This window comes from Gobio gobio (assembly GCF_949357685.1).
Source record: "Gobio gobio genome assembly, chromosome: 17".
In the NCBI taxonomy this organism is placed as follows: domain Eukaryota; kingdom Metazoa; phylum Chordata; class Actinopteri; order Cypriniformes; family Gobionidae; genus Gobio; species Gobio gobio.
Window position 1 is genome coordinate 6,359,705 of NC_137110.1, and position 19,190 is coordinate 6,378,894.

At 38.5% G+C, this 19,190-nt stretch overlaps 1 protein-coding gene across 1 annotated transcript in view; it reads left to right on the forward strand.

The window, feature by feature from the left end:
- ptprt (protein tyrosine phosphatase receptor type T) overlaps positions 1 to 19,190 on the forward strand; it is a gene marked incomplete at its 5' end in the record, with an annotated part of 383,008 nt that overhangs the window by 336,063 nt on the left and 27,755 nt on the right. Inside the window, 4 exons of the mRNA XM_079841650.1 lie at positions 7,450 to 7,535; positions 8,986 to 9,022; positions 15,591 to 15,688; positions 16,442 to 16,558. Coding sequence (XP_079697776.1) covers positions 7,450 to 7,535; positions 8,986 to 9,022; positions 15,591 to 15,688; positions 16,442 to 16,558 — 338 coding nt within the window. The remainder of the gene's footprint in view (positions 1 to 7,449; positions 7,536 to 8,985; positions 9,023 to 15,590; positions 15,689 to 16,441; positions 16,559 to 19,190) is intronic.

A 19,190-nucleotide genomic window follows, 5' to 3' on the forward strand; every position in this document is an offset into this window, starting at 1 on the left:
AATTAACCCACAAACAAAATTGGCCGTGCATTGCTTGATTAACTTTGACAATTTATGGGAGATGAGGAAAGCCGTTTCAATTAGAGACATCTGTCCGGTCTCGCTCATCCCTTCAGTGTTTCAGCAGGCGGTGTCAGCCATTCAAGCCCATATGGTCATCTATAATTCACGAGACTCTACACCCAAAATAAACTGTTATTGGCAAACATTTACATATCAGAGAACGAGAAAGGGGGGGCGGGAGGGTTTTGGACGACGGCTCATATTTACTCCTGCTCACCTTCAAAACCCATTTCTCCTACTCTGTGTACTCTGAGATTTTTGTATCTTTTCCAAATGATTCCTCATTATTATATTTCGTCAATTACGGGAGGGAGGGAGGTATACACAGACAGTGAGCATACTATAATTTGGCACTGGCCGTTTGACAGATGCATGCTGTTGAGCACCTTCGCAGGCTCTGTTTGGACTGAGATTGTAGTAAATGCTTTGGCAGCAGGTTTGAAAAGGAACGGATGAGTCGCAGTGTAGCTAAAGGCCTGATCCCAAAGCAGAGGACAATGACATCCCGGACAGAGAGAGAGAGTTTGGTAATGGAATGTTAAAACGACACCTAAAATGATCGGTTCTGTACTTAGTTGAAATTTAAATACTTTACTGGAATTTCATTAATTTATCATCCTACAATTCAATTATAAACATTCTCTGGGAGATGAACCTCAGATCTTTAAAGCAGAAGAAAATAGGCATAGGCATCACAGGAATGTTCCTGATGCAAAGTCTGTTTTGGCATTGAGTATTAAAGAATTATATAATTTATTAATATCTAGACTCTTTATAGTTTTAGTCTTCATTATAGTTTAAGTTTGAGTAATTTTGTCATTAAGGGCCAAGCACCGAAGGTTGGCGTTCTTCTTCTTATTATTATTCTTCCGTTCATGCTCTGAAAGTCTATGGCAGCCCATAGAACCGCTTCCGGAAAAGTGAAATTTGGCACACAGATAGAGGACAGTCTGATCATCAACCACAGCAATTTTGGAGTCTCTATCTCAATCCCTCTAGCACCACCAACTGTCCAAAGTTGCGCTTGTTTATGCTAATAACTTTTGAACCGTAAAGGTTCCCGCAAATTTTTTATTTTTCCTCTGATTTCCTTTACTATTTGATTACACATAAAACGTAAAACATACTTTTTCGAACTCCTCCTTGGCTGTTGATCCTTTTTCACGAAAATTGAACCAGATCATCTTCAGACCATGCAGATGAAAAGTTATGGAATTCAAGTTGATTCGTCAAACTGTTCTTGAATAACGCGCAAACGAATTCAACGAAGAGTGCGCCAAAATGGATGTGAGGCTATATCTCTGTAACGCTTTAGTGAATTCTGACCAAAGTTGGTGTGTGTTATGACAACCATGACCTGGGGTTATCTGCACAGTTTTGCCCCAGTGCCACCTAGTGGTCAGGAGATATGAAAAATGGCTATTTTTACTTATAACTTCTTAACAGTTTGCCGAAAAATCACAAAACTCTTTAGTTTTTGTGCAGCATGCCGAGTCGAACTATATCCAATTTTCCAATATCGGCCATTTTGAATTTTTATGTAAAATGCTATATCTTTCGAATGCATTGGCGTATCGTTATGAAACTCGGTATGTGTCTTCAGTACCATACACTGATGGTACTAAAAAAGTTTCGGGGCACCTTGTGGTCAAAAGTTATAATGAAATTTCCCAAAATGCTAATAACTTTTGATTAAATTAGCCTATTGTAATGTATATCTAGAAATCTAGTCTTAATAGATTCCTTGGGTCATGTCCAGAACATGGATACCAATTTTACCATAGTCAGCCAAACTTCCTGTCCGCCATACAAACGTATGTTTTCGAACTCCTCCTAGACATTTGACCAATTTTCACCAAAATCGAATCGCATCATCTTCAGTCCATGCCGGCAAAAAGTTATGCATTTCGTGTCGATAGACAAAACCATTTTCGTATACCGCATCAACAAAGTTGAGGCATGATACCAAATTACTCTGAGGCTGTATCTCTGCAATGCCTTCTCATAATGACACCAAACTTTGCATGTGTCGTTGCCACCTCACTCTGATCACACCATGTCAATTTGGTCACAGCACCATCTATTGGTCGAAAGTGATAAACCATTACATCTTTACTAGTGACTGTGTTTATTTTTTTAAGGCATTTTGCCTAAAAATCATCTTAATATGTCTTTAATTGCTCATTGTTTCATTTGCTCTGATGCCCAGCCATGCTTACATGACATATTGTGGCTTCTTTGAGCTTGACCCCTTAATTGCTGCTCGCAGCTTAATTTTTTATTAGTTTTTCTTTAAATAATATATTTCTATATTATTTTAATGTTTCAGTTTTAACTACTTCAATTATAGTAGTCGTTTCAGTTAGTTGCCAAGATATTTTTTTTAAGAACACAAATTGCGCCTGGTGTTAGCCTGTTGCTAAGCTAACTTCTCATGAGTGAAATGCATGCAAATATATCATGGAGCAATTTTTTTAATCAATACTTTATCAGTATAAAATAACTACTCCGGCAGTCACAAATTTCCTTTCAAAAAATAAGTATACTTCAAGTTCAAATATATTCAAGAATACTTTATGTAGTAAGTAAACTAATCTCAATGTACTAGTATACTTGTAAGTTTACTATTTCAATAATACTTGGGACTAAATTGGCCCACTTTGAATATATTTTTAAACAAATCTATTGTATGGGATGCCAAAACATGATTGTTTATAAGACGGTATTCAAAACTATGTGAAAAAAGTATTTAATAGGCTACTCAATCGATAGAGTAAACACAACTACAAGTCAAGTATACTTCGAATACTAAATTATACTTTTAATCAAAAGATTGGGTACAAGTATAGGCCAAATATACCGGTACTTACTTTTCTGTCAGTATATATCAAGTATACTTAAGTGTAATTTTAGGTATATTTCTAAAAAGAAATATATTCTATAAAAACAGATTTCTATTATATTTCTATAAAAAGTTGACTGAAAGTATGCATTCTTATTTTTAGTTTAAAAGAAGTTTGGCAATAGTGCACACAAAAATAAACTTATTTTCTTGTAAGGGTTTGTCACAATGCCTTATCAACAAAAGATACATGCAGTGCTGCCTTAGATATATGCCAGAATGAGGGGGATAGTTAAAGGGATAGTGCACCCAAAAATGAATGTTCTGTCATCATTTACTTACCTTCATGTTGTTCAAAACTAACTTCCAAAAAACTTCCAAAATCAGGGTTACAGTGAAAGTCAACGGGTCCAGTGTTGTTTGGAACAGCGTTCTTCAAAATATCTTTTTGTTGTGTCCTGCAGAAGTCATATAGGTTTGTAACAACATGAGGTTGAGTACATGATGTGTCGTCACCTTTATCTTTGGCAGTATTTTCCTGTCACCTTATTTGTTAGCTCTACTTGTAGTGCAGAGGAAATGGTCCTTTATGTCTTGGTATGAGCTACATTCAGTTAATAACACTCTCACATGATGCAATTCATGTATCTAACACTAACATCACCCAATCATCCCATGAAGAGGGATGAAACCCCCAATGGATAACCAGCACACATTGGCTCATTATCCAAACTGTCACTCATTTTAACCAGTTAGCATCATTGCCTTTGTGGATCTGAGGTTAAAATATGCAAGGTAAGGCACCCGCTGAATAATAAATGTCCAGGTTGTTCGTCTTCATTAGTCCAAACACAGAAGAGAGTGTGTCTTGCTCTTTTAAGTGCTCTGCGTGAGTGGATCCGTGTGTCTGGATGAAGACACCTTCTCATTTCTTCTCTCTGAGCTCCCTAAAATTCTGACAGTTATTCCCTTCACGTATTGCTGCCAGAATCATCAGGTTCCCTTGAAGTCTTTCTGAAAAAAAAAAAAAAAAAAAAACTCCTCTGATGTATTGACCAAAGCAAGAGTATTAGCATTCACTTGAGCTGTGTAGTGTATTATGCCCTGGGTTTGTTTGTTTGTTTATCGCCATCGATTAATGTTCTTAACCAAGAATAAGCACCTAGTCCGATTCATACCTTATTTACATTAAAATGATTAGTCGATCAATATTTAGAGGTTGCTCCTTCATAGCTCAGAAAACAAATGCTTTATTGAAGTATCAACTTTCCATCTGCCTATGAACAAATCTCTGCCTTGTAATTGCAGCTTTTGTGAGATTTAGTGGGGCCTTTTTCTAAAGAGAAAAACCTGAGAAGCATTTGAGATATTAATGCCGTCTCTAGAGGAGACGTGTGAGATGGGGTACATTCAAAAAGGAAGAGTCTCCATTTCATTCCTAAGAGAAACAAATTGATGTTAAATGGTGTGATGTCTCTATCCTTTAGCTAGTTATATAAGCTAATAGGATCACTTCATTACAATCTCAGGTTTCGAATAACAGATGGAAATGAATTTTCTGTGTATGTGACAAAATGGATCCTTTTTGTTGCCGTTGGTGCAAATTAACCATCCGAAATGAATCTCTTTCAGATTAGGATGACACTTGTCCTAACACCAAGCTCTCAAAGCTCAAGTGTTCGCATAAACACTTCTGCCTCTTTCTAAAACCCTCTCAGGTAGACTTCATGAGCAGAGCGTCTTATCCCAGAGCGGAAGGAAATGGATTAAACTGGATTAGAGTGCCTCGCTCTCACGCCACGAGGTGTGTGCGACAGCACTTGGCCCATTTGACACTCTTTTCTGCCAAGCAGGGATTTAATAGGCTGTTTAGGTGTATAATGCACCGGGTCCGGCTGACGACACACTGAGGTTATATATAAGAGCAGCAGAGAGGACGCGGGTTAAGAGCGCTGATTAAGAGACTGCTGACACATTTTCCGGGCGGTACTTTTAAACAAACAAAAGTACCAGGTTGTACATAAAATCACAAAGTTCGAACTTTGATGCAACCCTTCTCTTCATCATATGTCACTGTAATGTCTCTTAGGTGATCGTCCAGACATCTGGATAGTTTTGCAGGGCTGACTCAGAACTACTGTACCCATGCATCACGGCATTCGTCTGTAGTCCGGACATTCTCTCCCAATTAGAGCTTTGTGTCTGGCCCCTCACTGCGGAGAACAACCCTGCCGAGCGCTTGCTGTTATGACAACTGACTCAGTGGCGTCTAATTAGCCCCATCTCGCTCTCTTTCCGCATCCCTCCATTTCCCACTTTTCTGCTTCCTTCACGCATGTTCCCTTTCGGGGAGCAGAGAGGTCAGCAGACAGACCAAAGCACCGGTGAGAGACGGCTGAGATGTTTGTGAGGCGAGCGAGAGAGGAGGAGCAAATAAAGAAAGTATGAAGTAAAAAAATATAAGCTGCTGAATTTTGAGCAAATAGAATAGGAAACGGCAGGTTTGGACAAGAAGGAGGGGCTGTCTGAAAGTAAACAACCTTCACGACCCGCTTACAGCTCTAGACACGGACCTGCTTCTCCTAGGAATGAAATAAACTGAAAGACGGAGAGAAATCTGGAGGGATCCTGCGGAGCTGTCTGCCATCAGAGAACATCCGTTGGCTTGGAGTCGACATGCTTCAACAGCGCATTTGCATTCTCCATGTGATCAAAGCAGAACGCCACGCGGGTTTGCGGAGCTAGTGTCAGGCCTTTCCTTTACCCCTCCTCTCTTTCCGTTTCCACCCTCTTCCCCTTTTCCAGAAGTGTCATGGTAATTGCCGAGACATACTGCTTCACCTTTCAAGGGTGGAAAGGCACGGTGCCCGTGCTAAACATGAGCAGGTCAAGTGTTTATAGCGAAGACAAGATGAAGATTGGCGGTGCTGGAGTAATTAAAACAATTACATCAATGGCTTACTGTACATCCAGTTCTTTGGATAGGGAAAAATCTGATCCTCATTGTCAATTCAGAGTGAACTTGGGACACCCACTTGAGTTGCTTGGAAACAAGTGCTTTAAAAAAGCTCCCATCTTTATTGATATTTAAAAAAAACATGATTGTAATTGTCTTCCTAATAGAGGAAGTTACACTGAGGTTTGCAGGTCTTGCAAAAAACACATAATTCATTGACCCCATTTGTAAATCACACTAAAGCCGCGTTTCCTCCGAAATGACCCGGGGTAGTGACAAATTGGGTCCTACTGAAATCGGGTCTCCTTTAGGATCCCATTGGTTCAAGCTGCTTTTAATAGGTACTCTCTTTAGCGCCTGATTACAATTTCTGCAAAATCATGTTACGATAAATGCTGTCAACTACGTTATAATGACCATTTATTTCTGTGTTAGCTAGCTTATATACAAGAATAGCTTATATACAGATAAATGGTTAGCCTGATAGCTTAGTTTATACACATATTTGCACTTACCCTACATATTTTCTCAATCATCTTTAATGTAATTGTGTGCTAAATTAAGTGTTAAATGTCCAAATATTTCAGTTATAAAAAAAACAAATGAATAATGTTCAATTATTCACTTAGTAGGCTATTATTATTATTATTATTATTTATTCATTAACAGTTCATCAAGTGTAAGATATTACGTTCAATTGGTTTTATTATGCACTGTTTCCATATGAATTATATAGTAAGCTATGCATACTTTAAATTAATATCATTTGTATATACTTAGGATAATCATTAAATGACAGTTTGGGGAGACCAGATTTTGATGGACGACCCAATTTTTCATGACACTGGAACAATTTGTCCCAGGAACTTTTTTCCTCCAGACCTGTTGCTGTCTGCGTTTCCATCACAGTCTCAAATACCCTGAAGATTTGGTTCATTAGTCCGGTGACGTAGGACAGTTCCCGCTGGATTTCATCCTCCGCATATAAGCTTAATAAAGCCCGAACCTCGTCGTCTGTCCATCGGTCCATTGTTGATTCCAATAGCAAACAACTGCACGCACCGCAACAGACTGGTTGGTGGTTGAAATAAAATGCTGCGTGGAGTCAACCAATCAAAATGCTGTGTGAACTCAACCAATCAGCATGTTCAGCACCCAAGTCCCACCCCTGAAAGTTCCTGAAGTTTTAAAAAGTACTACTTCATGAGCAGGGACTTTCTGAGGGGGAATTTTTTACCCTGAACTTCATTTAGACCCTGTTCCATGCGGTCGAAAAACACACAGAGTACCAGCCCAAAGTCCCTGAGGAAAGTTCTTGCAGTGGAAACGCAGGTTTAATGTGTGAATTGGATCTCATATTGTTCATTATATTAAAGTGGTATACTCAAACTGACATCCTTGTTGACCCTGGAGAAAAACAAAAACATTTATATCTGCAAATGTGTTTGTAGAGTTTGTCATTTTTTTTATCCACACAAAATCCACACATTGTGAATGCAACAGTTGGGGTTCCAGGACAGCTCATGTGTGTGTAGCTCCCCTTTAAAGTGTATGTGTAACTTTAGACCGGCTCTTCTGTGAATATTTGACCCCACAGACGATCACACTCGTGTCAGACTGCAACTGCTGGAGGGAGACCCCCACTCTGACTACATAAACGCCAACTATATAGATGTGAGTATGACACGTATGCAAACAGCAGATGATTTTGCCAAGACAACATATTTCCTGTCTAAAATTGTAGCCCTAAACCTAAAATCAGAGGGAAATGATAGGTGAATAACACTGATGTAGAAGCACCTAACCTTTGTTGTAAGCCTAAACCTGACATAAACTGTGAACCTGTCCCTCAAATCTGATTGGTTAATTGGAGTGTTGTTCCAGGATCAAACAAAGATGTTGAACCAGGAACATGTTGCACTTGATGAAATCACATTCGCCCAGACTTGACTGTGTTTTCTGAGCTTCAAATAATGCCAAAATGCATTGATCAAATTTTCCTTTGAACTGTCTATTTATCAAAGAATCCTGAAAAAAATTGATGGTTTCCACAAAAATATTAAGCAGCACAACTTTTTCCATCATTGATAATAATCAGAAATGTTTCTTGAGCTTTAAACTCTGCATGTTAGAATGATTTCTGAAGGATCATGTGACACTGAAGACTGGACTAATGATGCTGAAAATTCAGCTTTGATCACATGATAAATTATGTTTTAAAATACAATTTTATATTACTGTTTTACTGTGTTTTTAATGTTTTATACTATATGAGCATAAAAAACGTCTTTCACAAATATTTAAAAATCTTACCGACCCCAAACCTTTGAACAGTGGGGTATGTATGTATGGGGTATACAGTATATATTCAAATTTCATGTTTATTTCTTCATGTTGACTAAAACGTCATTATAACCTTAGTATATATAATGCTAAAGAAATAAGGAGATTCAAGTTTGAATATAGTATTTATGACCTTTAAAGTGTGTGTATTGTGCAACCACCTTAAAATGTCAGAACAACTTCACTCTTTGCTGTCAAAGAAAGGCTTAATAGATGAATGCATCATTTATGTGTTATGCTCCTAAGAGCCTCACTTACAGCGAATGAAGGATACTGTGGATTTCTGCGCTTAAACGCTCTTCTGAGTTGCTGTAAATGACTCTATGCTCCGTGTCCACAGCTAGCGACAGCTCGAATGAAAGTGCTTCCCTGGCTGCTCGAAATCCACTAACTTGATCTAAACACCATAATGACACAGTCGATATGATTGTGATCATTATAAAACGAGGAGTAAACATGTGCAGATATGCTTCAGCGCGAGGCTTCTCGCCCCGCAGCAGCCATAATCAGGCCACCCAATCTCATTCCTGATAATAAAACAATTATGTTCATGGCCGTACCACAGACCCGGTCGTAAACTGCAGCAGCACTTTTAAAGCCAGTTTGTTTCACGGTGGTTAAAATGTTAATGAACCCAAGACATCAGAAAGGTGAAATTATAATGTCTCATTGAGTGCTGAATTGGATTCAAACAAAGACTTTAAGCAAGTTCATTGTTGCAGGTATAGAAATTAGTTTCAGTTGAATAATTTTCATCTTCCTTTTTCATTCTGTTTCCCAGGGCTACCACAGACCGAGGCACTACATAGCCACACAAGGTAATTAACAAAACACTTCACAAAGACACAGCAACTCTTCTGATATGAACACAGTCTATGTTGCTAAATCCAAAATAAAAAGTGATTCATCCCAGCTTAAAGGACAACTCCGGTGAAAAATGAACCTAGGGGTAATTAACACATGGTTACCGAGTAGATGGTTCTCTGGGATGCGTTTTCATGAAAATCGAATGTAAAGAGTTTTATCTCTAAAAACAGATTAGCTTATAACGCAAGTATATGGGGCATAGAATAAGTCAAATTAAATCGCTAGTTAATACCACTAACAAGGCTCAAAATAGCTTCACACTAACACGGTAGCATAATGAGGGTCCCTACATGCAAACCGAAGCTTTGAGAACTTTGTAAGTGTATAGACAGTTTAATAAGAAGATACTTTATAAAGACAGTACATTACGCGTATACAGACAGGAGCCATCTTGGAAAACAGTCTCGACAAGTCGAGCCACGGTTGAATAATCCGCCATCTCTTTAGTGTGTATCCTTTGGAAGCACTAGTCTTTGTTGCGTTCAGTTTTTTTTTAATTATTATTTTTATTTATATATTTTCTCTGTTGCGTTCAGTGCTTTCTTCCTGAAACCATATGAGATTCCAAGTCACAGTTCATCACTTAGCACAGCGTTCGTGGCTCGACTTGTCAAGACTGTTTTCCAAGATGGCTCCTGTCTGTATACGCGTAATGTACTGTCTTTATAAAGTATCTTCTTATTAAACTGTCTATACACTTACAAAGTTCTCAAAGCTTCGGTTTGCATGTAGGGACCCTCATTATGCTACCGTGTTAGTGTGAGGCTATTTTGAGCCTTGTTAGTGGTATTAACTAGCGATTTAATTTGACTTATTCTATGCACCATATACTAGCGTTATAAGCTAATCTGTTTTTAGAGATAAAACTCTTTACATTCGATTTTCATGAAAACGCATCCCAGAGAACGATCTACTCGGTAACCATGTGTTAATTACCCCTAGGTTCATTTTTCACCGGAGTTGTCCTTTAAAGGGCTCATAAAATAGATTTTTTTGTTATTTTAGTATCTTCTTTGAGGTTCACTTATAATGTTTTTTGCACAAATAAACAAGGTAACACCTTTAGTTTAGGGTCCAATTCTCACTATTAACGAGTTGCTTATTAACATGCATATTGCCTGTTTATTAGTACTTATAAAGCACATATTAATGCCTTATTTTACTATATCCTACATCCCTTAATCCTACCCAACACCTAAACCTAACAACTACCTATATATTAATAAGCAGTAATTAGGAGTTTATTGAGGCAAACGTCATAGTTAATAGTGAGAATTGGACCCTAATCTAAAGTGTGACCAAAAACGAATATATATACAGAAAAAAACGTCCTTTACAGACAAACCATTCTGAAATAATTTCCTTACGGTTTGTGATGCAGCTGCTGTCAGATCCAATACAGTCGGCTGCTTCATCCGTCAACAAAAGTTTCTTTGTGAATCCTCCATTACACTGTGCCTCATTTACAAAACACAAAATGCTCTGAACAGACATATAATCATTTGACGCAATCCAGGAAGCCATTAAAATAAACCATTCAGTTGTTTCTGATGCTGGAATCCTTCTGAAGTCTGTACAGACACGCAAACAAACAAATGTCAAAGTGAACGTTATTTCTCTCTTCCATTTGTCCTGTTGTCGAACAGACTCAAGTGCATGGAGTATGTCTGAACGCACATCCAACCTGATCTCACAGAATTCCGTGAAATGAACACGGATCCCTTAACTCAAAATCCGTGGCAGTTTTCTCGGAATCGCCGAAAATTCCGTGATGGGTCCACGGAAGTGATTCCTATAAAGTCAATGACAGTAAAAAGCAGACATGATTTTATGAATATTTATAGGCTACTTTTATATTTTGGAGCAACTAACCCCACTCCTACCCTAAACCTACCAACTCTCAACAATATAAAACACATAACAGGCAAATACAAGTACAGTCACAGGTATTTATTGCAAAAACTGACCAAAAACAGTATAAAAGTATTAACTCATGTTGCATTCCCAGTCTCCTGAAGTCACACGATATCTTCATGTAAAGAACAGAGTTGATCTTAACGTTTTAATCGCTAAAATTATGATCCCGCCGCTCCGTGAACGCACTCATTCAAATAATACACACTACTCTTTAGCGTGACGCACTCTGTCACGAGACACACAAGAGCCAATAGCATTTTACAATCAAAGCCAACGTAATGAATGACGCAATTGGTCACGAGACATACGACAGCCAATGCTGTGAAAGCTGACGTAACGTTTCTCCCGGCGGCAAATTTGAAATGTATTTTTGATCTTTGGCGGATGGACTCGACGCTGCTGATCGCTTTTGGGGATTTTCTTCACATAAATTAATCGTTTGGCCTCGGAACACTTGGAATATTTGTACTTTTGGAATAAATTGTGCCTGCAGTCGTATCTGCCTGTTATATCCTGTTTTTTATAATACACAAATGGGTAGGTTTAGGGAAGGGATTGGGTTACGTGTTCAAAACGTGTCTAAATACTAATAATTGTAAATAAAATGATGCTGGCTGATTAAATCGAGAATCACACTCCATGTCATAATGGCAAAAATCATAGTTTCATGACGATAACCATGGCCAACGCATCTGTATACTGTCATTGACTTACATAGGCATCACTTCCGTGGACCCATCACAGAATTTTCTGCGATTCCGTGAAACTGCCACAGATTTTGAGTTAAGGGACCCGTGTTCATTTCACGGAAATCTGTGAGATCAGGTTGCGCACATCTGTATACTGCATCAGTGTAGACAGCGTCAGTGACTATAATGTTTTCTATTTGCTTTTGGTGTGACGCGACAGCGCTCACATTCAGTGTAGGCAAATGAGAGCCATTAAAGGTGCAGTGTGTAGTATTGAGGATCTAAATGGACAAACTGCTCTACAGAACGCTAGCTACTCTCTGCCATCTCAGACGACATCTTTGTCCTATGTCGGCCACCGTAGCTTCTCTATGTGCTTTGAAAAGGGAGGGGCAGTTGCAATTCGCAACCTCACCGCTTGAAGCTGCTAAAAATTACACAGTGCACCTTTAAGCGACATTAAAGTGCATTGATGTATGGATTGATGAATGGATTTGTCAATGTCAATGTAGGAGTCATGTGACGTCATAAAAACAAACCATTTCAGAGTTTGATTAAATCAGCTTTGTTTATAATGAGGACAATAACTTGCAGGATGTTTTAATGGTACAAAGATATGTCAAAAGATCAAGGCACATTTTAAAGCCCTTTAAAAGGCTATAGCTGCGTCCCAATTCAGAGGCTGCATCCATCGAAGGGTTGTCAAATGGGACGGTCTAGCATACAGAGGACTGTTCTTGTCACCTAGCAACTGTGACAGGTGCTGTTGATGAGTGACTGTAACGTTTGTATTGGACTTTTTTGAAGGTTATATTAAAACAATATGAAAACAAAACAGGGTTCACAAACTAAATATGTTCACCATGATCCATTTCTGTATATAATAAAGAGTATAAACTACATATAATCGCATCTCAGTAAGATACAAGTCAACATTTAAACTTTTTCTTATTTTTACATTTGAATCATTAGATATTTGAGTAATTTGAAACACAATACATTTACGTTTAAAAGTGTAAAATCCTGTTGTTACTGGCTCGCAATGAATTCTGGGATAGGCAAGGCTGCGAAGGATCCATCTGTTGTTTTCTTGATTGCACGGGGAACGAAGGATGCATTTGGAGGACACATTTGAATTGGGACAGCCTTCATCGCACCGCTGTGACGAATGCGGCCTTCGAATTCTGCCTATGAATTGGGACGCAGCTGTTATGTTGGGTTTTGAATGCTAACTCAAAGTATGCTGAGCCACATTGTTTGTGCATGCATTTTAGTCATTTTATTGTATGCTTCATAGGCTTCTGATTTATAAATTAGGTTGTTTTCTGGTTCTTAGTTGTATTTAGTGTGATATATTTGTACATTAAGTGAAATGTCACCCTAATTGAAACCACTGTTTGCAAGGTAAGCACTGCTAAATATCAGCAAAGCACTGCTGGAAATTGTTTAATCTGTTTTAATATTTCATATTTAAAAAGATATTGCCCCTTAAATGGTATCCGAGTTTGTCACTGTCAGTGTAGCTAACTAGTTTAAGTGTAGTTTTAGTTACTGCATCTGCATAAGATGAAAAATGTGGGTGTTCACACATGGGTATACTCTTTACAAGAACCAGCTCACATCAGTTTTATAAAGTGAACATTAAAAAAAAAACTTTTTCAATTACCTTTTTATTTTTTTACTTAAATTTTGCTTCCACTTTTACTTAAATTTTCACTGTTGTTTGTTGCACTCAAATCATCCTTGTTCACATTACTTAAAAAACTCATGCAACTACATGAACTTACATTTACTGAGTTGCTTCTGAGTTCTTTGGTCAACTTAACATTGCTGAGTGAAACGAACAAACCGGGCATTGGATCTGTAGTTCCCAGCATGCTTTGCAAGGGACTGCATTAGGAGAGTAAATTTAGGGATTAAAGTGTTATTTTATGTTTATCAGTAAAGGGAAAGATGTTGTTAGTTTATGTTAGTGTTTAATCTTCAGTAATGTTGGACATTTAGAGAGGTTTCTGTAATTTTGTGGTTACCATTATGGCTGTGGGCACTCATATACACACATTTATTGGATGGATTCCTTCCATCAATTAAGTTAAGGTTGTCCAACTAGTTATTTTTGCATTTAGTTTCTAAAACTATGCTTGTTGTTATTTAATAATTTTCCATTTACGCTTGTTAAGCAAATAGTTAATTTAATAAGGTAAATTAAATCGATAAAATGTGTTCACCTTACATAATAGTGTTATGTTAAATTAAGTAAACTGCACATACACATTTTATGTAACAGTGACAAATTCAAATGGTTTGTATTTACTCAAAGAAATTTTGTCAGCTTTACTTGAATTTCTTTTGTTCATATAACTAAATTGTTATTTGTAAATATTACTCAATATAGTTGTGTGGAACCACTTGACGCTAGCCTGGCTCCGCCCTCCAACGTACTTCCACTCAATTTTCCTTTTCCTTCAGTACTCTGTCTGGGACTGCGGTATATTCTTAGGGTTTCTCCAAACAAATTTTTACCGGTCCAATCAGCAAACAGAGGGAGTGGCTAAGAACGATGACGCTGATGTTGTGCGCTAGTTTGAGTTGTAGTTCAGTAATGGCGGTGGAGAAAGATGCGAGCAAAGCCATTCATTCCGTTGTGGCACCGCTGCCGAATATCCAGAAGTTAAATCCGGAGCAAGAACAATCTTTGCTGAGTTTTGTTGGTGGCCATGATGTTGTGTCCCGGGAAAAGTTAGATTTTTCAGCTCGCTCCGTCAGTGGTGAAGGAGTTGGCTGAAGCCCTGGTAATTGTTTCTCGTGCGGTCGGAAGGCATTGTCATCAATTACAGGGGCTAGTCAGTGATTTTATTGCCGCTCATCTCCCACCACCCGCGTAAAAATCCCCGGCCGAGTTACCGACTGTTTAAGACAAACACCAAGGTCGTGTGGTCATTTTATTTGCTGTCCAAATCCACATCTCTGAGTTTTCAAGAATATATCACTTCAAAATTCACTGTTTATATCCTTTTTGACCACTGCAGAGCACCGTACGGTTGCGCTTCGCTGTAATTTGGATTTTGTATTTCTTTAAATGCTGGCAAGTATTTACAAGAGCAAAATATTTCATCACCGCTCAAAAAATAAAAAGAAGAAAAGCACGTAATCATTTGAATTGGGCCGTTATTAACGGCAGCATTTTTCTTATCATACCAAGCATATGATTTTTTATTTAAAGTATACAATCATGTTATGGACCACGTGAGCAGCGCGTTCCCGATCACAAAACTCTCCCCTCCACCGTGAATAAATCACAATCCAAATGCACAAGGTTTTATCACTGAGGTGGCTGCACAGTTATTTTTACGGACTTCCATGTGAGAAATAAAGGCGAACGGCGCATGACAAATACGTCGTGACCAAACGTCAGCGATTGGTTATGGCAGATCCAGAGCGGCTCTTGGCAGATCCAATAGTTTTAAACTTCAACAGAGTTCCCGCCTTCAAGGAAGTTAACACTTGTCAATGGAGAGTGGCCAGACTCTCTGTACAAATGAAATGTACGAGAGTCTGGTAGGACCAGGCTAACTTGACCCTGCTTTTTTAAGTAAATTCAAAAAGTCATTTTTTGAGTGTACTTATGTGAAATAAAAAAAAAAGAGTAATTAAAATTGTATTAATTGCAAATCACTAACTACATTAGTTTCGAAGTAGCTTTCACTGTTGATGTGCTGTATTAATGAGCACTGGTCAACCATCTTCACCAGAAAGATCACACCAGGATATACTAACATGAACTATGGTTTCCCTCAGGGACTGTTTGTGAATCCATAAAGAAATATTGCATCTTATTTCTAGTTGTTTTGTGAGTGTTGCGTGATCTTGGTGGTTGTTTGCTTCTAAATTTGTCCCTCCTCCTCTCTTGTAGGCCCCATGCAGGAGACCGTGAGGGATTTCTGGAGGATGATTTGGCAAGAGAATTCTGGCAGTATCGTCATGGTAACCAACCTGGTGGAAGTGGGCAGGGTAGGGCTCTTGTAATTATCTCATTCCTTAATAAATATCACAGGAGTAAAAATGTTATTTACAAAGCGCTCCTCCAATCGCTACACATTTAACTACAGTCTAGCAGTTAAACGGAGTGTGTCGACATTAAATGCAACACGCAAATTAATAAATCTGTGAGGTAGGTGCACAATGTATTTTAGGAGTAACTTCTAGCAAGAAATCAGTGCAAACGTGCAATACGTTTCTGTATCTTAAAGAATAAAGCATAGCAATCAACGTCAAGGTTTTGAGTATGTCATATTTAAATACATTTATAAGCATTGTTTGTGAGAATGCTCTGTCAATTAATGTAAATGCAAGCACAATTCAGAAGGAAGTTTCTGTGTATACAAGGGAAACTTTAAACAAGCGAGTCAGGCATTTTGGAGGACATCCTAAAATCGAGCACAATTTGCTGCATAAGTCCTTCACAATATCCCCAACGAGAGCTGTTTGATGTCACGATGAGTATAATTGAGCGGTGTTCAATGATTGGCTCCAGTGAACTCGGACCACAGGGGTTGTTCATTCAGAGATAACATCCTCTCTGACAGGTGGCCAATTACACCTCTCTGTGTTTTCAAATGTCATCAGGGACTTGTTTGATAATACTGTTTCTGCAAATGCCAATTTGACTTAGACCGTGCTGTAAAATAGAGTAATAATGAAACAAATTAAGATGCAGGTGTTGTGTTATAATGTGTTCATGTGGGTGTCTGTGTGTCCGTGAAGGTGAAATGTGTCCGGTACTGGCCTGACGAGACCGAGGTGTACGGAGACATCAAAGTGACCCTGATCGAAACAGAGCCTCTTGCAGAATATGTGATCAGGACTTTTACTGTTCAAAAGGTAAAAACTCTGTACTCTGTTTAAACGAAATGTCTCTGAAGTTTCTCTTTCCTTGCTCAGGAGTTATCAGTTTCTTTGTATCAGTTTAGATACAAATGCTTCCAAAATGGAGAAGAGAGAGAGAGAGAGAGAGAGAGAGAGAGAGAGAGAGAGAGAGAGAGAGAGAGAGAGAGAGAGAGAGAGAGAGAGAGAGAGAGAGACAGATAGACAGACAGACAGACGATAGATCGATAGATAGATAGACAGACAGACAATAGACAGACACATAGATAGATAGACAAACAGATAGACAGATGATAGATAGATAGATAGATAGATAGATAGATAGATAGATAGATAGACAGACAGACAGACAGACAGACAGACAGACAGACAGACAGACAGACAGACAGACAGACAGACAGACAGACAATAGACAGATGATAGACGGACAGACAATAGACAGATGATAGACGGACAGACAATAGACAGATGATAGACAGACAGACAGACAATAGACAGATGATAGACAGACAGATGACAGATAGACGATAGACAGACAGATGACAGACAGACAGACGATAGACAGACAGACAATAGACAGACAGATAGACGATAGACAGACAGACAGATGACAGATAGACAGACAGACAATAGACAGACAGATGACAGATAGACGATAGACAGACAGATGACAGACAGACAGACGATAGACAGACAGACAATAGACAGACAGATAGACGATAGACAGACAGACAGATGACAGATAGACAGACAGACAATAGACAGACAGACAGACAATAGACAGACAGATGACAGATAGACAGACAGACAGACAATAGACAGACAGATGACAGATAGACGATAGACAGACAGACAGATGACAGATAGACAGACAGACGATAGACAGACAGACAATAGACAGACAGATGACAGATAGACGATAGACAGACAGACAGATGACAGACAGACAGATAATAGACAGACAGATAATAGACAGACAGACAGACGATAGACAGACAGACAGACGATAGATAGACAGACAGACAATAAACAGACAGATAGACGATAGACAGACAGACAGATGACAGATAGACAGACAGACAGACAATAAGATGACAGATAGACGATAGACAGACAGACAGACAGACAGACAATAGACAATAAGATGACAGATAGACGATAGACAGACAGATAGACAGACAGACAATAGACAGACAGACAATAGACAGACAGATGACAGATAGACAGACAGACAGACGATAGATAGACAGACAGACAATAGACAGACAGACGGTAGACAGACAGATGATAGACAGACAGACTAATATAAAGTAAAATAATGCTCTATATAGAACTTGAATCTATACTGGAGCGCTGATCAAAATATGAAAACTTCTATGATAAACACTCATGCATTTTGTTTCTCAAGTATATTCAAAAATCAAAACTTTATAGCACTCTCTGCATGCAACTCTTCATCCAGTCTTATGTTCATCCATACCATATGAACCATCAGCTTGTGTTTAAGCCCATAATGCATCTCTCACGCAGTCACTTTTATTGTTCTTATTATACAGGAACAGCTTGATGTCAGATCTGCATAAATTAAAAATAAAAACTAACCACAATGTTCCAGCACACAAACTTTACAAGATCTTAACATAAGCCAACAGACAATATTTTGCAATGAAAGCAAATCGCAAAGAAAGCTCTTAGGAGCGGTAGAGTTTTGTTGTTGAATGTTGTAATCCAATGAGAACAGATGTAGGGAAGCTTTGATAGTGGGTGAAATTAGTGTTCGGGAGTTGTTTTTGAGGGGGAGAGCGCGGTATTGAACAGCATGTCATCAGCAACTTTCTTAAATCATTCAATCCATCTGCCTCACGAGGCTGCTGCTGCTGCTGCCTCTCAAACGCTTCCTCAACTTTGAAAGAGAGTTGCTAGGGTACATCCTCCTCTCAGCGCATAGTTGCGCTTCATAATGAGTGGGAGCAGGAAATGACAAGAGATGTTTTCTGCTTTCGCTTAGATAGCAATGAGATCAAGTGGATATCAAACAGGGACTTTTACTTAAATCTCCTGATTCTCAGAGATTTCTCCAGAGGAAAGGCCCTTGAAATTTCCAAAACATGTCTGGGTCACGTTGCACAACAAATAACAACAGATTTAAAAGTTATTTTATTAAGGATTTATGGCCATTTGATATTTTATATGTATAGATTTTTTAAGCTTTCATATTTTTTTTTATTGCATTGTCATTATTCTAGTGAAAAGAGAATTTTTATAGCAACTAGATTCTATTTACACTAAGTGAAGATAACATATTTTCTTAGCGATAGTTGATATTTACACAGTGCAAATAACTGTAGATGCTATTTCCAAAGTGAAAATAGTGATATATTTGCAACTGAGGTGGGTAGGAAAAATAACTCTTGACTCTTTCTTAAGATCATTCTCGAGGATCCTTGTGTGTGTGTATGCATTTCATCCCCAAGCCTCTCGTCATCTATAGCGGCTCAGTTACGACTCTCCAGACACACACACACACACACACACACACACACACAAGCTGCATTAAACGGCTACATCGGTCCACGCTTGGTGGTATCAGCACCTCCAGGCACGGATTACGCCGCTCTCAATCCCAAAT